Source organism: Amphiura filiformis, chromosome 3 (assembly GCF_039555335.1).
Source record: "Amphiura filiformis chromosome 3, Afil_fr2py, whole genome shotgun sequence".
Lineage (NCBI taxonomy): Eukaryota > Metazoa > Echinodermata > Ophiuroidea > Amphilepidida > Amphiuridae > Amphiura > Amphiura filiformis.
This window is the reverse complement of record NC_092630.1, coordinates 47,935,157-47,955,359: the sequence shown is the minus strand read 5'-3', so window position 1 is coordinate 47,955,359 and position 20,203 is coordinate 47,935,157. Positions and strand designations below refer to the sequence as shown.

General features: G+C 36.8%; 1 protein-coding gene across 1 annotated transcript; it reads right to left on the bottom strand.

Annotated features, from left to right (window-relative positions):
• Positions 1-2,862: 2,862 nt before the first annotated feature.
• On the bottom strand, positions 2,863-18,943 carry LOC140147293 (uncharacterized). The gene is made up of 13 exons (XM_072169072.1): positions 18,072-18,943; positions 16,656-17,536; positions 15,450-15,497; positions 14,700-14,786; positions 13,585-13,782; positions 12,702-12,767; positions 12,158-12,278; positions 11,599-11,747; positions 10,777-10,854; positions 7,236-7,300; positions 5,181-5,271; positions 4,539-4,642; positions 2,863-3,553 (listed from the first exon to the last, which is right to left on the bottom strand). Exons 2-13 carry the CDS (start codon positions 17,527-17,529, stop codon positions 3,518-3,520), a joined length of 1,917 nt encoding a protein of 638 aa, XP_072025173.1. The 5' UTR covers positions 17,530-17,536; positions 18,072-18,943; the 3' UTR covers positions 2,863-3,517.
• Positions 18,944-20,203: the final 1,260 nt, after the last annotated feature.

Here is a 20,203-nt window from a genome sequence, read left to right as displayed (position 1 = left end):
ATTTATTACCCTGTAACCCCCTTCGTAAAGTGTTCTGTTCAAACAACATTATTATGGCCTTTTACATTTCAACAAAATGATTCATATTAATTGTGTAGTTTCATACATAAATTTGTAATATGCAAGGTAAGATCAAATAAGTAATTACAAGTAAATAAGATTGACTTTTGGGGTCAAGAGCAGACAATTTGAGAATTGAGATCACAGTGTTGGATACTGCTACTGAAGAAAAAGAACCAAGAATTCTGCTGTTAAATGAAGATGATTTAATGCAAAAATGTTTCTTACAATAATACAATATTTCTGAATTACCATAATGAGACCTATTCCCACAAAATGACAGGAATGACATGACCATATTTGTAATCTCTGGATCATAAGCTTGAAAATAAACTTTAAAATGTAATATTTTTCAAAGAGGAATTCTTTTTGTTTTCTATTGTTTTCTGGTATGTTCAATGAACCATATCTCTTTTTCTTCCCTGGCAACTATCCGCTCATTTTGTAAGAACAGGTCACATGGCAGACTTAGTGCAGAGTCAGATTCTATGTCAGAGACATAGTAAGCTTAAGTAAATCATTTGAGTGCAAGTACAAAGCCAAGGCATTATAGATCATGGTGTAGACCCCGGTGTAGACCTTGGGTCGCCTAGCACCATGTGCCCGGTAGGCCTATGTTAGTGATTAACCATTTAACCAATCAATGAACAAAGAAGCTATGAATGAAAGACAAATATATACTGCTTCTTTTGAGGCCCCAGTTTAAAACTATTGGACCTCTGTGACAAATATTACTATTTTGCTTCAAGCCAGCGCCAGGGGAAAATAATTCTATCCTTAGATTAATAACACACAGATTGGAATTTTTCATGCCTGTGCCCTCTAAGTGTACTCGAATTCAGCTGATGCCGGTACAGCGTTCAGACCTCACGATGTCGCTCATCATACGCGCAAAGTTTCTTTTGTGTACGCTCGCTCTATTTGCGCTGTTTTTTAGCTTGCTCACACGGTACCTAACTTAGCATCGATCCCCATAGGCAACATGCCATGATATCACAGTATGGTTCTATCGATGTTTCTTGAGAGCAATTAGTTAGTCCTATTTAGGTCACTTCAGGCCAAAACTTTTAACCAGACACTCTCATTGGCAGTTTATATTTGTATACTATTTCCCCAATAGTTCACAGCAGGGCAAAAAAGTTAAAAAGTGGATATCATGGCTGTGTTTATATGTAATATTTTTCATGTACTTGCAATGATTTGATTGTGTAATGTAAATTTTATCAACGTATGACATTTAATCATGGATTTTTATTTCATACTTGCAATATTGATTTATGCAATGTCTATTTTTACAATAAATAAAGGAATGAAATAATACTGGTCGCAACATTTGTAATTTTGTTTTCATGATGTACTGTATTCATTCCATTAACCGCCAATGCACTCTATAAGCAAACTGTGATATTACTTTATTAGCTGCCCATGCAAATCTGAACCATGGTCTGAAACATAAGACACGTTTGTGATGATGGATGAATATTTTTGGGCCTTTTTTTACGTATTGTTGGCTTAAACAATGGGCGATTAATGGAACAAATACGGTATTGCAGAAAAGTGAAAACTGTTCATTACATTCTGTTGTTGACAGTCCAATTGAATATTGTTGTAGTAGCATTGTAATAGAATTTTCAGTTTTTCTTTGTCAGTGAGACCAAAGTTGTCTCTGAAAGCTATATACACCCATACACCCCCACCTATAAACACACATAGGGCATTTATAAAGTGCCATTTCTACAGGCCCATAACTCTATATACATGCACATTGTGTATGAGAAATTGTCAGGGGCCCCTATCAACACTACACAATTATGGCCACCTGGACAGGTACACCGTCGCCAAACTGACCCAAGGGTACCTGACTGGTACACACAGAGTACCTACACAGTACCAATGTTGCTGTTGCACAGGACCCACCAGCAATGGTATTGCACTGGTACTACACTGTTACTTCCCTGGTATTGCACAGTATCAGCCAAGTATCTTGGTGACAGTGTACCTGTGCAGGTGGCTGCAATAGGAATCTGGTAGTGTAGATGTAATGTAGTTAAGAAGAACTTTATTGGTGGTTTTTGATGCTTAGAAAGCTTATCAGTGCATGGGTTGAGGGCAGAAATACTGATGATCCTGAGATGATTAATTGTGACTTCTTCACAAAGACTGTACAATGGAGGGACATAGTTCCAACTCTTCCATTCATGGATGTGTTGGAGACATGGACACATACTGTCAAGAAGGAAAATGCAAAATGATATGGAAATCATGAAATAAAACCGAGCTTATAGCCCGAAACGGAGAACTGGAAAGTGAGACTTGCAGCCTTGTGGGCCGCAAGGCTCAACAATGATAGGTGAGGTGATATATTTGTTTCACAACAAGTTATAGCAAGTTCTATATATGGTTAAAAGATCAAGCATGCACTAAGGGAACAAACCAAAAATTTGATTTGATTTGATTTGGTGGGGGTGGGAGGAGATCGTCGATCTGATTATGCTTGTGAAAATCAAAATCAAAAATCAAAATCAATGACCTCTGGCAACACCATCCTGCCACTGGTCAATGACTAATTGCAGCCATATCAACAGACTGCCTGACGATGCACCTAGGATAAGGTGCGATACCAGAACCTTCAAAAATGTGAGTTCAGTAGAATGGTTTGAAGAGTTTAATTTTTAATGTATTGGATATTATATGGATTGGGATGTAATTTGCAAACTTTCACAATTTCGTTTATAGGTCATCATTGAACATTTTGTGTCTTCAATAATGCTGTACTGGACCATAAAATATACCAGACCAATATTTATAATCACACATTTTTAATCGCATCTGTAAGAATTATGTCTTTAGACTGACTGGCACATAAGCGTCTCCAGATGGACAATCCTACAGTAGTGTCTTATATAAATACCCAAGCCATGTTATGTGGACAGTTACTTAAAAAGTCGAGGGAGAAAGACATGTGAACAAAAAATTCACTGGTCACATATATTGACTGGTTAAAACAGGTGAAAGATTGGGATGGTTTTGGTTTTTCACAGGTCTTTCTGCTTTGATTGTTAAGGCACTGGTCACATAATGGCATTCTATTGATTCATTATATTTCAAGATGGTGGTTTGGAAAACAGGTGACAGGTGATTTTTACTATTTTTATAACAAAATTGTCACCAAAAATGTTGGAAAATGCGAGAAAATATAAATGCATAAAACCTGCAAGAAAAACATGTCCAAAATCTCTGCACATAGTACACAATAAATGCACTCCTGGCATTTTTCTAACATTTGCTCTGATTGGTTCTTGCTATCTAAGAGTGTATGAAAATAGGCTATCACATGCTTATATTACATAATATATAAATTGGTTTTTTTTGTGGCAAGAATGTGTCAAAAACATATGCTTGAGAATCTGAAATCTAGTCATGTCCTCTGGAAATGTTTGTTCATGCAAGATTCATCTTAGAACTCATCTTCTTCAGAATTTTGCTTCTTTGCCTGGAACACAAAATAAAACATGTATTGTGTAAGAAAAGTATTTGAAAAAGAGTATTATTTTAGTCAGGAATTTTGATTATTTGGCAACATTTTGATGAATCATTGTTAAAGGGAAAGAAAATCAGTTTGGATTTATTATGAAAGTTTGAATCAAAAGTATTTACCAAAAAGGGCATTCAGCAAAACAGAGAAAAAATGGAAACAACATGGCACCACACTCAAACAAAATATTTCTTAACATTGAAGTAGTGATAAAATGTACACTAAGAGTATAATACAAATGGACACATCATTAGTCAAAAACCAGGCCATTATATCTACCTGAGAAGTGACCTGAATCCTGGCCACTCATGGGGAGTTCTCAAATCGCTGAGGGGGTATCCAAAAGTTTTTGACATCACACAGAAGTGAAAGAGCTATACCAATGAAATTTTGTCAATGTAATCACTGGTCCTTATGTACATTATGGTCCAAAAATGGTCTCATAAGTATGTTTACTTTCTTTACAGGTGGCGCTAGATGGGCAGTGGGCGCATAACCTGCAAGATGGTGAAAATTGAGGCACATGTCCCTCACAGATAAGCCAAGAAGTGGACCTCCATCACTTATGGATGATGCGGCCACAGTGAAAAAATTCAAGAAAGTGGAGGATCTTATCATGTAAAGGTTATGCGCCTACTTCCCATTTAGCGCCACCTGTGAAGAAAGTACCATAATGTACATAAGGACCAGTGATTATACTGACAAAATTACATCGGTATAGCTCTTTTACTTTTGGGTGATGTCAAAAACCTTTGGATACCCCCTCGTACTTAGCTAAACAAAAATTATGTTTTTTGTTTTATTTTAATTTTGCATAATGGTAACTTCCCTGTACCCCCATTTGATTATAAAAAGACATATAGGAAAAACTATTTACATAAATTTGTATATGGAAGAAAAAATTGGTTTAAAAATTTGAAAGCAAAAAAAATCTGGAACTTACCGGTGATCTTGGTGGTGGATAGCAGGGAGGAGCACGGTCATAATGTACGCAGCAAGGGGTAGATACTTTGGATGCACAATGCCCATGGACTTTAATACCACACACTGTAAAATACAAATAGTGCTTGCAGTCAATTTAGCCATATAGAAAATAGGCATGTGTATTTTTGTCTTTAAGACTAGTTGCTTATGTAAAGATCAGTTCATACAACAAACTTGTTTTATGGGGGACAAAGTTTTCAAGTAAGGTTGGTTGTTCTGGCTTTCCCATTATTTCTTTTTTGGTCAAATAACTCGCCAAAATCTGTAAATAAGTTGCCATTTTTTTGCATTTTTTCCATCACTTTGCTGGTGTTTTGCTGGTGTTCAGTCAAAATAAATGTACATTTTACCAAACAGCTGATTTTACATGCATACAGCAGTTTCCATTCATCAAACTCGTCCACTTTTGGCCAATCTACTTTAAATTAGCTCTCATGATTTTATTATAAATTTCAAAGTAACAGTGTTAAAACTGACATTACTTACAAAATAGTATCTTATATGATATTTGATTATATTTTCAGATGCCCTGCTGCGTAAATACTCTTTACAGAAAGAAAATCAGTATTTTTTTAAATTAATGATAGAATTGTTGCCGTACCTTTGCATTTCTTCAATTCTCCAGATATAAACTTGTTGCAATGTTTGCATACTCCCTGTCTCCCTCTGTGTGCTTTAAATCTATGTCCAATCTGAATGAGAACAATTGTGGAAACATTTCAATTGCAGAGAATTTCTTTTTTCACCTATAGACGAATCCAACGAGCCATGTGATGGTTAGAATTCATGCGATTAATTACTGGGTCCCCTCTGCACCAAACTGGTGTTGTGACTGCCCAATTGAGTGGATTAAAGCCGCTTAAAATTGATGTTATATTGTATTGTGTTATAAACGTTCACTATTCTTTTGTCTACGTGCAATACAAGCTAACACAGGTAATCGTTTAAAATCCCCGCTAAGGCCGCATCATTTCACATTTTAGGTGGGATGGAGCCAACAGGGACCCCATTGGCTGCCATTGAGGTGTAGGAATGTGTGAAATTGGATTCGTCTATAAGAAACTTTAAACAAAGAAATATGTTTGTTTCCCATAGGCCACATGTACAGGGCAAAGATAAAATGAGAGGATGTCTTACCCAAATAAAAATAAATACCATACAAACAAATAAATAACACAAACTGTAAAATTAAATTGAGAGTTCAGAACCACTGGGAATAAAGGTGAATAAATTACAACATCTGTCATAAATAACCATTATCTATTATCACTATGACTGAACAAGTCGAAAAAACTTTGCAATGTTGCCACATTCATGCTTCGAGGTCATGACAATGACTGGAAAATTCTTAGAAAGGAAAATATATTTATAGCCTATAGGTGCATTTCATTTTGGATCTATTTGGTGGTATTTCCTTTATTTTTTCATAACAAAAGAAACTGTTTGGCGCACTGGATAGAATTGTATTGAACGGACCAGGTCTGTTATGCATTCCTGTTGTTCCTGTTGAAACCAGTCATAGTTCTAATTTTAATATCATTTAAGGGGTGGGGTATGAACGTTTGGACAGTATTTATTGTGGGACATTAAAGCACATCAGACATATCGAATTGCATTCTGAATACTGAAGAATGTCCTTCTGATATCAAATAATTTTGATTTTTGAAATTGCAATGTAATACACATTTTATGGCAAATGATTAAAATTGATATTTTTGATATTTAACAGTACTCGAAAGTAAACTTTATAAATCTGATGATTTATACTTAAAGTGTATGTAGGTGGGATAAAAAGCTGTCGATCAATTGAAAATTTTGACCTTTCGAATTGAAGATATGGATTTATTTTCCCAAAACTCCAAAAAAATTAGGTCTTTTTGGGAAAAAATCCATATCTTCAATATGAAAGGTCAAAATTTTCAATTGATCGTCGGCTTTTCCTCCCAGCTACATACACTTTAAGAATATATCATTAGATTTATAAAATTTACTTCAAGGACTGTTATATATCAAAAATATGAAAAATATCAAATTTTAATAATTGTGACGTGTCATGTCAAAAGGAGACACTTTTGGGCAGGATCGTAAATGGAGAAATAGCCAAAAATCTGCCCGAGGGTGATTTTTTCACAATTTGGGTTTGTTGCTAATTTGTAATGTTTTTAATGTTTAAAATATTGTCTGAGAGTTTCAGACCGAAATGTAACTGGCATCTTGTATTTTTTGAGACATTTTTCAAGGTAATTCCTACTTTCAACATTGTCAATAATATTTTTAAAGGCCAATATCTCAATTTCCAATTTTGTAATACCATAACTTACGAACTCAATATCTTCGCTTAGGAATGTCCAATTTCTTTGGGGAAAACGGCGTTGTGGAGCAAAATATCTCTATATTTAAGATATGTAAAAACCTCAAAATTGATAACCTGCCCAAAAGTGTCTCCTTTTGACATGACACGTCACAATTGGTCATAAAATTTGTATTATATCGTGAATTTCAAAAAATGAAAATTATTTGATATCAGAAAGACTTTCTTCGTATTCAGAATGCAATTCGATATGTCTGATGTGCTCTCATGTCCCACAACAAATACTGTCGAAACGCTCAAAACACTCATTCCAGAGCCCTTAATTAGTTTTAGTATAAAACTTACATTTCCATGCGGTGATGATGCTCTTCTTGTGCATTGAAAACATGCATGGTTGGTTGTATTGGATTCTGTATGAATTATGAAAATGGGAAATAAGGTGATTCAAAATGATATATGGGGATAGACTGAATCCTTTGTCACCTATCAACTACACATGTCATTGTGTAATAACTCGTTTAGTGACGACCCTGGATGACGACTGAAAAACATGCCAGACTCAAGAAAATATTTGTGCATGGATTTGGTCATGAAGTCCACAGTGTGCCAGAGTTTTGGCATGCCATTTTTTCCCAACACATAGGAAAACTATAATTAAAGACAGAGATAAAAAGAATTTATCGCGTCTGATGTCACTGTCAATTACGATCCTTGATTGGTTAATAGTGCATAAAAGGAAGACCGATCTATCTGGTGCTGATCGGAGAAAAGGAATAGCAGCAAATGGCGAAAAATTGAGTACTTTTACAAGGCAAAAAGCAGCTTTTCTAGGCATTGTTAACATGGTGATTGGTGCCTTCACGAAAGAAAGTTTCCTACTATAAAGACCCAACTTTTGAGATGGTTTGCATGTTTGAAGGTGCAAAATTAACAATAAGGCGCCCGATTATACCGCCGCGTTCAGCAAGTCATCATCACAACGCTTGTAAACAAATCGTGCTCGAGTTTGATTGACAGATGACGTCAGATGCGATAAATTCTTTTTATCTCTGTCTTTCATTATATTACACATGCATTTCTCAGTCGTCAACCAGAAATGTTGACCTATTGCGGTGTCAAACTTGCTGATGGCAGGTATAATTTACACTCAGAAAAACAAATTGCAGAAATCAGATGAATGTTAAAAGTTACCATTTAACGAGTTACCCAACTGGGTGAAGTGAGAGTTCAAATAATTATGGCAAATTATTGTATTCAGATTACTAATTAGAGCAAACATTGGGATGTGGCGTGTTTATATGTTGATGCATTGGGAATGTTTGAACTTTGAAGTTTGGGAGGATGGCAAGTTGTTACCTTCCAAGTAATAGAGGAGTTATGTTTTGCAATTTAAGTTGGTTGTGGTGGTGATGTATGGGGATATATGAATCAATCAATCAATCAATCAGTTACATTTATGTCATTGCGCCAAAATCATTTCAAAATGTTCAACGGCGCTCATTAGCTCAAAAACTACTGCTGATAAGCATCCTGAAATAGGTGGCTCTTCAGAAGCTTCTTAAACTGTTCAAAAGTACAATTTTTGATTTGACCTGGTAGTTTATTCCCCCGGTCCCCGCACTCCGTGCATCCGTGGGTATTCATGCTCGTCGAAAATTTCGCGAAATAAGGGGTGTTTTCAGATGAAGAAACGCGATTCGCGAAACACAAAAAAAAAGGGGTGTTTATTCAAACCACGTGTGCGCGAAATTAAAAAAAGGGTATTTTCATCGAGCAGCATACACGTTTCTTCCAGAAAAGGGTATATTAGAAATATCGTTCGCGTTTTAGCGAAAATAGGGGTATTGTCAAAGGGCAAATAATTCGCGAAATCGTTCAAAAAAGGGGTGTTTTTCCCCTAAAAACTCCACAAAATGAGATGCAAAAGGGGGTGTTTTTAATGTTCACTGACAAGCATGAATGCCCGTGGATGCACGGAGTGCGGGGACCGGGTTTATTCCACAATCTGGGAGCATAGGCAGCAAAAGCTCGGTCACCAAAAGAAACACATTGATATATTTTGAAGTGGGTCGAGGACCATGCATTTGGACAGTTCAAATATGATGAGTTGTCACATTCAGAGTACTTGAAGATATTTGACAAAAGGGATGTAGCATGCATGTTATGGTGATGTGTTGGGATGTTTGTACTTCTGTATAGTACTCCTGCTGATAGCAATAGCTAAGTAAAGGTGGGAAGATGACTATAAGGATGGGAATTACACTGGAGTTAGTTCTTGTCAGTGATAGTCAGTTACAATACAACATGAGTAATGTATGACTTCACAAAATGAGTAATTTATAACTTCACAACATGAGTTAATGTATGAGTTTACAATATAATGTGTGTTTTCACATCATGCTTAATGTACTGACATTATGTAATGTATGACTTCACAACATAATTATGTGAATGAAGAAAATTGTTAATATTAGGTAAGTTCAATGATGATTTAGGTCAAATCCACTTTTTTTTCACATAGTATTTAATTGTTTTGTTACTCAATGAACTGTCATACAGAAGCAGACAATGAATTTAAGTGGCAGATCTGGTGTATATAAATCTGTTATGAAGTATATGTACAATAGTCATGTAATTTGCAATTTTCAAGCTCGTACGTGGCCGCTATTGTCACTTTGTTGAAATCATGTAATTGGGAAATTGTGAATTAATGCAGAAATAAAAGGCAAAAGTGATGGTGGCGGCATCAAAGAAAAGACATTTCTACTTTACCTACAGAAGACAACCATGCATGAAAAAAGAGACCTTCCAAAAAAGGCATACATTATGAAATACTATTGCTTCCTAAAGGGAATAACAATTTAAGTAAAATCCCATTTCTGAGTGGGATTATCAAATTAAAAAACGATCGTAAGTACTAGTATCTCATCATGTAATTTTCTGTAAGAGGAAGTTTAAACATATTAAATAATATAAAAATAGGTTGACATTTTGCGTACAAAGAATCAGGTGAATCTTGGCAATTATATGGGTCAATGAACATCACAAACATTGTAAATTTATAGTTTCTTTTGAAAATGAATAACAAACTTGGCAGAGTTCAAAAACATGTTTGTTGTTTAGGCCTATCTGTTATTTCAATACGGATAGATAATTTTAAGTTTCCCAATTTCAGTTGGAAATCCCCCAAATGGATTTCAATTTGGAAAGTTTATTTATAGTCTAGAGTAAAGAGTTGAAATAATGTGTGTTTGGGTGGGGTACTTGTAAATGAAATTGGGTAGAGTCTGTTTGCAACAACAAAAGTGAAATTTTGATAAAAGCATTCTTTTGGCATTTTGTTGTTGTCGAAAAAAAATGTTAAGGACAGAAAATAAGGTGCCTGCTAGTAGTTGAAATTTCTAAAAAAAATGGTGATCTTTTTAAGTGCAAAAATTGAGTCGCTTGGTCAGTGGTGGCGCCAGGTATTTTTTCGGGGGCATGGGGGGGGGGGGACAATGTGAATGGGGGGGGGGGCAAAATCAACAAATTTGGGTTTTTACTTGGGGGAAAGAGTTCTGACAGGGGGAATTTGCCCCATAATGCCGCCACTGCGCTTGGTGACAATGTTTTAAAGTGTGACAATGTTTTAAAATGAGGAAATTTGGTGATGATGAAATGATAATAGCACTTACAGGAGAGGATCATGGGGCTAGAACCCATCATGTGCCATGGTACACTAAATCCAATATGAGTATAGAATGAATAGACTCAGGGGTGCAATAGTAGGCCTTAGTGTAACTTTCACTGTTAGAAATGGCAAGTTGTAAAAAAAATATAATAAAAATTGAAAAATTTCTCATTCATGAGTCAGTTTCGAGGTTTTACAAACCAAACAGTAACTCACCAGCTGCTAATATCAAGCTAGGTTGTGATGTGCTCAGTCGTCTAGTCTCCGCTTGGTAGAGGGTTGATTTCCCAATTGCTGCATATCAAAGAAAGCAATGAATGTCAGCAGAGAGATTCCAAGAAGGTTAGGGACAAAAAATCTTTCCCTCCAAAAACTATGTTTAGACGTATGCTACCATGTGTAATTTTGTGGAAGACTGACACTCTTTCATTATTAGTTGATTCTTTAAGTTCAATAACTTTGCATAGTTTTTTATCTTGAAGGTACATTACTGTAGTCTGGCACAAGTGGTCATAGTATGCTAAGCTATATCTTTTTTAGCAGTCTTTAGGAATGATGCAGGGGCGCTATCCAGACAGGTATTGGAGATTGGCGAAGGTGCTGGACGTTCCCATTTTTTTGTTGTACAGCCTATATCAAAATGATTGGTAAGGAGGAAAAACCCCTTAGGCCAAAAAGGTTTGTCTCAAAGCTTGCACGTGCGTTTGTAAAATCGCACGATTTGACAAAAAAGAAATGCGGAAATTTTTTTATTTCAAAAAAAATTTTTTTTTAGTTTTTTCCATAAAAAATCAGCGAAAATCAGACTTTTTACTCACAATACCATGAAAAAAAATCGGGAATAAAAAAAAAAAAAAAAAAAATCGCATTTCGCATTTGTTTTTAAATTTCTCGTGAGCTTTGAGACAAACCTTTTATTGGCCTTAAATTTGAGTTTATAACCAGGTTTTTAAAGTGTAACTTGCACAAATTGTTTAATGCAAACAGAGATTTGGTGAGATGCAAATGAATTAATGCTAGTATAATTGGTTAACTTACTATATCCTGATCCAGGTGTGAGTTGATCCGGTTCAAATGATACAGACTGAGATTTTCTTCTAAAAAGCCTAGGACCTTTGATTTTTTTAAGACCATCTGGTCTGATGTATCCTGTAATCGCATCTGCTGCTTTATTGCCGTCTTCTGATCTGAAAGTTACAAACATCATGAGCTATATTAGGAAGAGTGGTAGTCAGAATTGTGAGAAAAGGGGCATGGGAGAAAAGTGAATTTAAGGGGAGGGGGAAGTGGTATCACAATTCTGTTTTTAAGGACCTCTAATTTATCAGTATATAATTATACACTGTCTATGGTATTATACTAGTTTTCATTTTGAAAAACACTTTGTTATAAGATGTATGATTGATGGGTGGTATGTACAAATATTTTAATACTTTAAACATTTATTTTTATGTGCTTGGCAGCAGTTCAGTGTAACTCGTCGAAAATACGATGAATTACATGGATTAAAAAATAATAAGAACATGAATGTGGCATGTTTCTAGCAAAGCCAAAAGTTGGCTTTGAGACCATGCAACTATTTTTTATTTATACTTACGTGACAAGCCACAAGCCTGTGTTTTCATCAAAACCCATGAGTTGTAACTCCACACCTTCTTCAATGTCCGTGTCATCATTCTGGGCTGTTCTGTAGGCTCTAACCGTTTTGTATTTACCACCTTGGAAAAAAATGTAACATTTGTAAATTGAAAACATCTGATCTGTGGCCTAATGTTTCTTGTTTGATTTAATTACTGAAGTTTGCACAATTTTGCATTTGAAGTCAGAAAAGGATAAAAGATGAACAACTTTAGTAGTAACTTTCTGTAAACATTCTTCAGTGATTAGCATGAAGACCTTAACCTAGCCTGAAGATCTTAATGTTGGCTAAAGCCTATAGATAGAATACTCTGCATGGAATGACCATTATTGGGACAAAATCACATTAGAATTCAGCACCTGATCATGAACAGTGAAATTACCTAACTTATAGAACAGAAACCCATATACATTGTACAAGCTGTATTCAAATTTCAAAATCCAACAAAACAGTACAAATGTCATTAATGTTGACAGAACAAATAGATATTGATATGTCTTACCTATTGTACCGGTTGGCCATTGTTTCTTTTTACGGACCAAAGCTTGACTGGTATTCTGTTGTGGATCTAAACAAAATAGGCAAATTTTGGTTTAGAAAACTAAAATGACTTGAAACAAAATGTCTACCAAAGTGCAGTTATTGTTGGACTGAACTCAGAGGAGTAAGTCATTGGGTTGGTAGGTGATATGGTGGTATGTACCTGTGGCAGTGGAGTGTGTGGGGGTGTGTGTGTGTGGGGGGGGGCAGAGGGTGACAGTCACCCACTTTTGTCAGTCTGGGTGAACAGTATCCAGGGGTGCATAAAAAATGTTACTGGTATGTGGGGGTGGGGTGGGTGGGGGTAGGGAGCTGTGACAGTCAAAATCAAGGGCTGTTTTAGTCTTTCTGGTTGAAAATTGCCTGGAAAACCAGAAATGTGAGGAATGAGCAGTTGAGGGGACTTGTAGAGCTGAAATGATCAAAATCAGGGTCCTTTCAGCACTCTGTTTTGGTAAAATTCCGGGGCCTTTCAGAGCTGCGTGGTCCAAACAGGGGTCTTTTCTGGGGGAGTATACCTGTATGGTCATTTGTGTTAAGTGGGTCTCTGATACCAAATCAAATTCAACCAATTCCTATTGCCCCTGCCCCCTTTGACCATGGGGTGTATGTATCATGAATGTAAATTCTCATGAAATAGGAAGTCCTGGTAGAAGGTATTGTGTATTGCATACTGTACTTGCATGTTTTTATAATCATTATCCAAAATAAGTAACATCATGGATAACTATTATATCTAGTGTCACAGAATAAAGCCTTTTCACTGACATACAACATGATACATGTACTGAAATTGTTTCAACCCAGCTGTCAACTAATTGAGATTTTGTATAAAAATTACTTACTAAATATAGTTCGCATGGCTCTAACTGGTTTCTTTTGGATGCTGTTCTCATCTATATCTTGAGCTGGTTGTGGTGATGGTTGATTGGTGGGATCACCTATCTCATCACTGACACTGACATCATCTATGATTGAGAGTAAGCTAGGCAATGATCTGCTGCGTCGTTTGAGTTCATTATCAAGCACTGGGTTGGCAACATCTGCAAAATAACCAAAATATCTTGTGTTGTATGTAAGGATGCACTTTAACATCAGCATGTCAGCCCTGGCTTTTTGCATGGCCAATAGCTTAGAAGCCCTTAGACCGGGTATGTTGCATGTATAATAGCTTAGCAGCCCTTAGACCTGGTAAAGGGTTGTTAAGTGTGCTTTTTTAGACATCATATTTTCAAAAAATTTCATGCTTTTTCAAATTTTTCCGCCCTTTTTATTTACTAATTCTTTTTTCCGCCCCTTTCGTTTTTGCCGCCCCTGTTTTTGCCGCCCTTTCTTCTTCCGCCGCCCCTTTATTTTGGCCGCCCCCTGCTTTTACCCCGGGGGGCTGGCGCCCCCAAAACCACCCAAAATACGCGCATGCAGACTGTGAGGTTTAGTGCAGGCAACATTTCCCCTTCTCTTTTTTGATAAGGCTGCAACATTTTACATGCTCTTTGACTTTTCTGATACACACAGCCCCCATTTGTATGTGACCCCATGAAACCATGAGATGCCGCGCAACCACCGTTTACCTGCACATGCTATACAGTGGGAGTGAGGAAATTACTTGAAATGGGAGAAAAGCCTGCCTCAAAGAGATTTGATGATACACAGCCTGAACATGATTATGAATTTTCCGACCTATAGACCATTCCTATAATTGGTACGCTCCTGCCGTTGATGGCGTGAACATATCATGTAGGAACGCAATTATAGGAATGTTCTATAGGAACTATTAGAGTAAGCAACAAAGGACCTGGCATGATAGTGTTTTGAGGCACTGCCCCCATGTTCAACAACTCCTTAGTCCATTGGGCAGCCTCCAACCTCAAAATGAGAGTGGGGTGGAACTTGAGCTGGTTTGGTACAATACTTGGAAAAATATGGACCTGATTTGCAAGCTATATTGCAGTGGACTTACCCAATTTTGTCCAGAAAGTGAGCATGTTAGGATCTGTAGTGGATGTTGCGTCACTGTACGGCAATATCAAGCCATTCTCTACAGTCACTGTGGTTGTTGATAAAATTAACAAAATAATGGTTGTGATTTTATATCATTTCTTTACCTTTTTTTGTTTTATTGTCATGTTTCATTTCTAACCCAACTATAAAATGTTTTGTCAAGAAACAACACATACAGTGGCGTAGCCAGGAGGAGCAGGGGAGGGGAATTTCCCCCACAGAAAATTTTCAGGGATAAAATGGGGATGACAAAGAGTCAAGTGTCATAAATGACTGAAAATCAGACAAAAAATTGACAAATGGAGAAGGGATTATGGCTTTGCCCCCACATTAAAATGCTGGCTACACCCCTGAAGACAGATAATTTTACATGTAGATTCTCTCAAAGCCTTTTTTCATTGTACTCTTAAAAATATAAAGTGTATATATTAAGTTTCTGCATTAAGTTTCTGATGAGTGAGGGCCTATTGACCCTTACGAAACAGCTCTGTAAAACTATGTAGTGTCTACCAAATCCAAATTCTTTATATTCTTTATGTTTATGCTCCCCTAACGGGTTGAGCACTTTTCTTTTGGATGGTTTCAACTTACCTGAATTATTAAAGTGTATATATATATATATAAATAATGAAATTGATCATTAAAAATGGAATATATAAGAATTAAAAATGAAAACTTTTGTGACAGTTATGATTTACGAGATACTTACCAGGCCTCATGAGCATGTAGCGTGGGCGCCTCGTTGAAGTTGTAAGTGCTAGAATATAGAGAAAAGACAATCATTAGGTCAGTTGGCCAGCTCTTGGTTGTCTGGTGCAAATAATTCAGATCAGCAATCGGATATGATCTTGGTGATGATGATGCTGCTGCTGATGATGACAATGATGATGACAGCAGTGATGACAGTGGATGATAAAAATGATGCATGGTGATAATTAATGATAATGATGATGTTGATAGCATTGATGATGATGATGATTAATGATGATGATGATGATGATGATGATGATGATGATGATGATGATGATGATGATGATGATGAGTAATGATGATGATGATGATGAGTAATAATGATTATTGAATAATTCTGATCAATAATTGGACAATGATGATAAATAAATTAAAACTGATGATAGTGACAAAGATTTTGAAAATGATCATGATTGATGATGATAAAGATGATAATGTTGACAATGAATGATGATCTGATAATGATGATGATGCACAGAGAACAGTTGTAGTACAACAACACTTATGCACCAGTGTGGTTTTTGTGGGTTGGGGTTGGGGGTTGAACCCCCAAATGAGTTGGTTTGCTTCCTTAACCCCTCAAAACAACATTTCACCCCCACTAAAACAAACTCCACCAATAGAACATTTCAACCTCCCTACCCCCTCCCGTAGTATAAAATTGAAAATTGGCCCGGTTAACAAAAATGTTACCTTTGTTTTGGGCAAAAATAGTGTGAAATTGAAAATTTTAATTTAAACATAATTAATTTTGGGCTAAAATAGTGCACCTGTGACTTTATGTACAATATTTTTTTGCACTTTGCAGGCAATTATCACAGTAACACATGACCAAAATGATGTCCACCAGGAATTTGTTTGCTTTTACCCCCTCAGACAACTGACCCTGATATGCCGCTGAACATGTAAAACACTTGGACCCCCATAGGATTTTTACAAAGACCACACTGTTATGCACTCTGTGCAAATCTACACCTTGAAGAAGAAGCCTAGCCAGAGCAGTTCTTCTGGGGTGAACCAAACCTCCCTGGCTGGTTATCAAATTAATCAGTGACAATGATAACCTTGTAACTGAATAATTTGATAACCAGGCAGGTTTAGTTCACCCCAGAAGAACTACTCTAACGGGGCTTCCTCTTAAACGAAAAGATTTCATAATACTTGCCTCTTTTGTCTTGTTGCTTTAGACATGCAACCACATTGTCAATATGGGGCCTTTCCTTGTAGTTGAGTCTCCAACACTGCTGTAGAAGCTCCTTGATATATTCAGGACAATCTAATGGAATATCTGGCCTCTTGTCCTGTTCTCCAACAGCCCACATAACTGCATATGCTACCATGCCTTGGAATGGTTCCTCACATGCAAACAGCTCCCATACCACAATAGCAAATGAATAGATATCAGATGCAAAAGAATTGACAAGCTCTTTGAAAACTTCGGGAGCCATCCAACGTATTGTTCCTCGCTCTCTAGCTGTTTCAACAGTTTGTTCTATGTTCCTAGCAATTCCAAAATCACATAACTTCAAGACATCATCATTGGTGATGACAAAGTTCTTAGATTTGATATCCATGTGAGCTACTCTTTGTTTTTGAAGATACTGGATTGCACGTGCACCATCCATACACCAATCTTGGAATTGCTTCTCTGGTAACCGTGTAGTCCCCGGGGTATTCCCCTTTCGGTATTCTCCTAAGTAGTCATACAGTGAACCTTTTGAAGCTAGTTCTGTTACTATTCTATAAGGTTCACCTGGTGTCTTAAAAACTACTCCTTTGAATCCAATGATGTTGCGATGCTCTAATAGCTTCAGGTACTTGATCTCATCAAGTTGTTGCTTTGCTTCTTTTTCATTCTTGTACATGCGTAGCCTTTTCACTGCCACATCCTCCGCTTCACCACCTCGTTTTGTCAAGCGCCCTGTGTAGACCTCGCATGTCGCACCTGTTCCTAGAAGTGGTCCTATTTCTAGATCAATGGCAGCGACATTCCAATTGACATAGTAGGTGCCCCCTCTGGCCCTTTTAATGTTTGCCATCAGAAACCTGTGGGAAAATATGGTTTCAGGTCAATAATCTGAAAACTCAAAGAGTTATAAACCCTAACCCAAGTAACCCTAACCTATAACCTAAACCCTAATCCTAACCTTAAACATAGCTCTAACCCTAACCTAAGACATAACTATAATCCTTATACTTACCATAACACCAACCTAAAATGAACCATAATGCTAATCCTAACCCTAACCATAACCTTCATGCACATTCCCGGGTGCACATTAGTAAAATCACCTGCTTTTTGCACATTATCCCGCTGGATTGGGGTAAATTGTTAGCTGTTTTTTCCAAAATCCACCACACAAAAATTTCATTTCACATTGTCAGATGTAAAAATAGCCTAAGTGGTAAATCTAAAAAAAATCTTCATCTTGAACACAGTGAAACTATGTGTGCGTGTAAGTTTTTAAAAAAAATGCATTCCGTATTAGGTTTTCAACATTGGAAGGGCTCCTGGGGAAGCACTTTGAGACAAACTATTAAATTAAGATGGCGTAATCAATAATATAGTGTGAAAACTTACCTTACATTGGTAGTCAAAAGTAGTAGCAAGCACTGTTAGTAGTCATGCAGTCTGAGGCCTATCACTGATCTCAATTACAGCTTTGCTAAAATCTAGTTGCCTCTGAATTTAAGAAATAGAACCTCAACTCACTTTAGGGCTTAGTGATCTTGGTTGATGCTGATGAAAGTCCACATCCACCCAGTTCAAACTTTTAGATAGCTTCTCATATGCCAACATGGCGATTAGATAATTCAATCATCGGGCATCCCGGGGATTGTGTTCAAAGGCTATATATGTATTATTTGTCACGTCACAGTCCACTGATAAAACATCTACACAAAACAAATCAACCATAGCCGTGTTCAGATAGTTATACAATTCTTGAGGATTGGCATGCTTGAGAATTCATTTTCGAATGTGTATCAAACCCGATCCCCAACTCAACACAACAGTTGGTAACCATGTGGGTTACCAAATCTTTCTAAGACCCCCTTTGCTTTGATTTTTCATCATATTTTACCCTCCCTTTTCATGCAAAATCTTACTGTGTTAAATCTAGTTTAATATAATTAAACCAAGGTTAAAGGTTAACCTCAGCACTCGAGAATCGTAAAATGTATCGTCCACATGGCAGTAGCACTCGAGCATCGCTTTTAAAAGCATTACTCTGGGAAATCGTGAAATCCCCTAAATTTCTTGGGGATAAATTTTGTGGCAAACTTAGGGATTGGAATCCTCAAAACCGTTCACACAGCTTTTGCTCAAGCACTACACTACTTAAGCAGAAATCCTCTGTGTGGAAGTGCCTCATGTCTTTTTACTTCAATGTCAATGTCACCAGGACCTTAATTATATTGATATCAACCGAACAGGAAGTTTTTCCGCGAACAGGAAGTCATGGAAATTATTCAACCTGAACATACGTACATTTAGACTTTTGATAAATCATGGAAATAGTTCAACCACACATAATGTGCATTATTTAAAAACTTGCATGTTTGTTCCTTGTTCCATTTCAGACAGATTACATTTACTGTGAAACCACTTGATTTTCTGGTTACCATAATCAACTTAATTAGCACCCCTCCTCTTATAAGTGCCCCCTGTAGATTTTTTCAAGTGACAGTTATTGTCTAAGCACCCCCCCTATCGAAGTGCCTGTACAACATGACATATGTCTAAATAAAATCGCCATCTTAACTTTTCTGGCTACCGATTTTGATGATTTTGACTTAAGATGCACTGTAAATTCATAATTTTGACTTTTATTAAAAGTGACTGCAGACTTAAGTGCCCGGGCACTAATTAGGTAAGAGTATGGTACTCCATTCAACCACAAACCCTATCCTCAAATTCAACCACAAACCCTATCCTCAAATTGCATATGACCAGGATTCTGCAATTCCAGAAATTCAAGTTATACTTCCAAACTTGTCAAGTGACGGTCCCAATAACTCACATTTGCAGGTAGTTGAATTAGCGAATCTAGGGCTTGTGATTGTCACAAAATGTGTGAAATTAGATGCCTTGTGAAAGAAAGTACTGTAAAGTGCCACTTTTGCACAGTGGCGGCGGCAGGAATATTTTTTTGGGGGGGTGCAAAGTGAATTTCAGGGGGAAAAATATGCGCAAAATTGCAGCAAAAAGTAGACATTTCCTTAATTTGGGGTTTTTACTGGGGCGGGGGGAGTTCTGACTGAGGGAGCAACAGGGGGCAACAGTTCTGTCCATGCCCCCCCTCACAAAAAAAATCCATAAAAGGGGTATTTTTTCAGTTGAAATTTTCTGGAAATACTGAATTTTGTCGGTTTGTCAGAAAGTATTACAATCTTGGTTTTGAGTAAAGGTAAGCATGGGAAGTCAATTTTTTAACTTTGTTTCCTTAATACAGCTCTTTATATTGAGAAGTGACAGCCAGGAGTGAGAGCAGATTCTTACTTTCCTGTTTCAAAATGAAAGGGGTAGATTATATAATTATGATCTCACAGAACTTAAAAGGAGTTTTTTTAAGTCAAAAAAGTTATTGATTTTGCTGGAATTTGATTTTGTAGGACCTTTGAAAGAAATGTGTGATTTTTAAAATCTGGTGCAGGGGAATCTATTGCTTCCCCATGATTCAGCCATAGTCTCAGGTGCTAGTCTACCCATTC

Bases quoted from the DNA above. Each gene is read 5' to 3' on its own strand.
- LOC140147293 (XM_072169072.1), bottom strand. From the start codon at position 17,529: ATGGCAAACATTAAAAGGGCCAGAGGGGGCACCTACTATGTCAATTGG. The intron at 5,272-7,235 runs GTAAGTTTTATA...GTTCTCATTCAG, and splicing joins CATCATCACCGCATGGAAAT to ATTGGACATAGATTTAAAGC. The intron at 3,554-4,538 runs GTAAGTTCCAGA...TTTGTGTTCCAG, and splicing joins ATCCACCACCAAGATCACCG to GCAAAGAAGCAAAATTCTGA.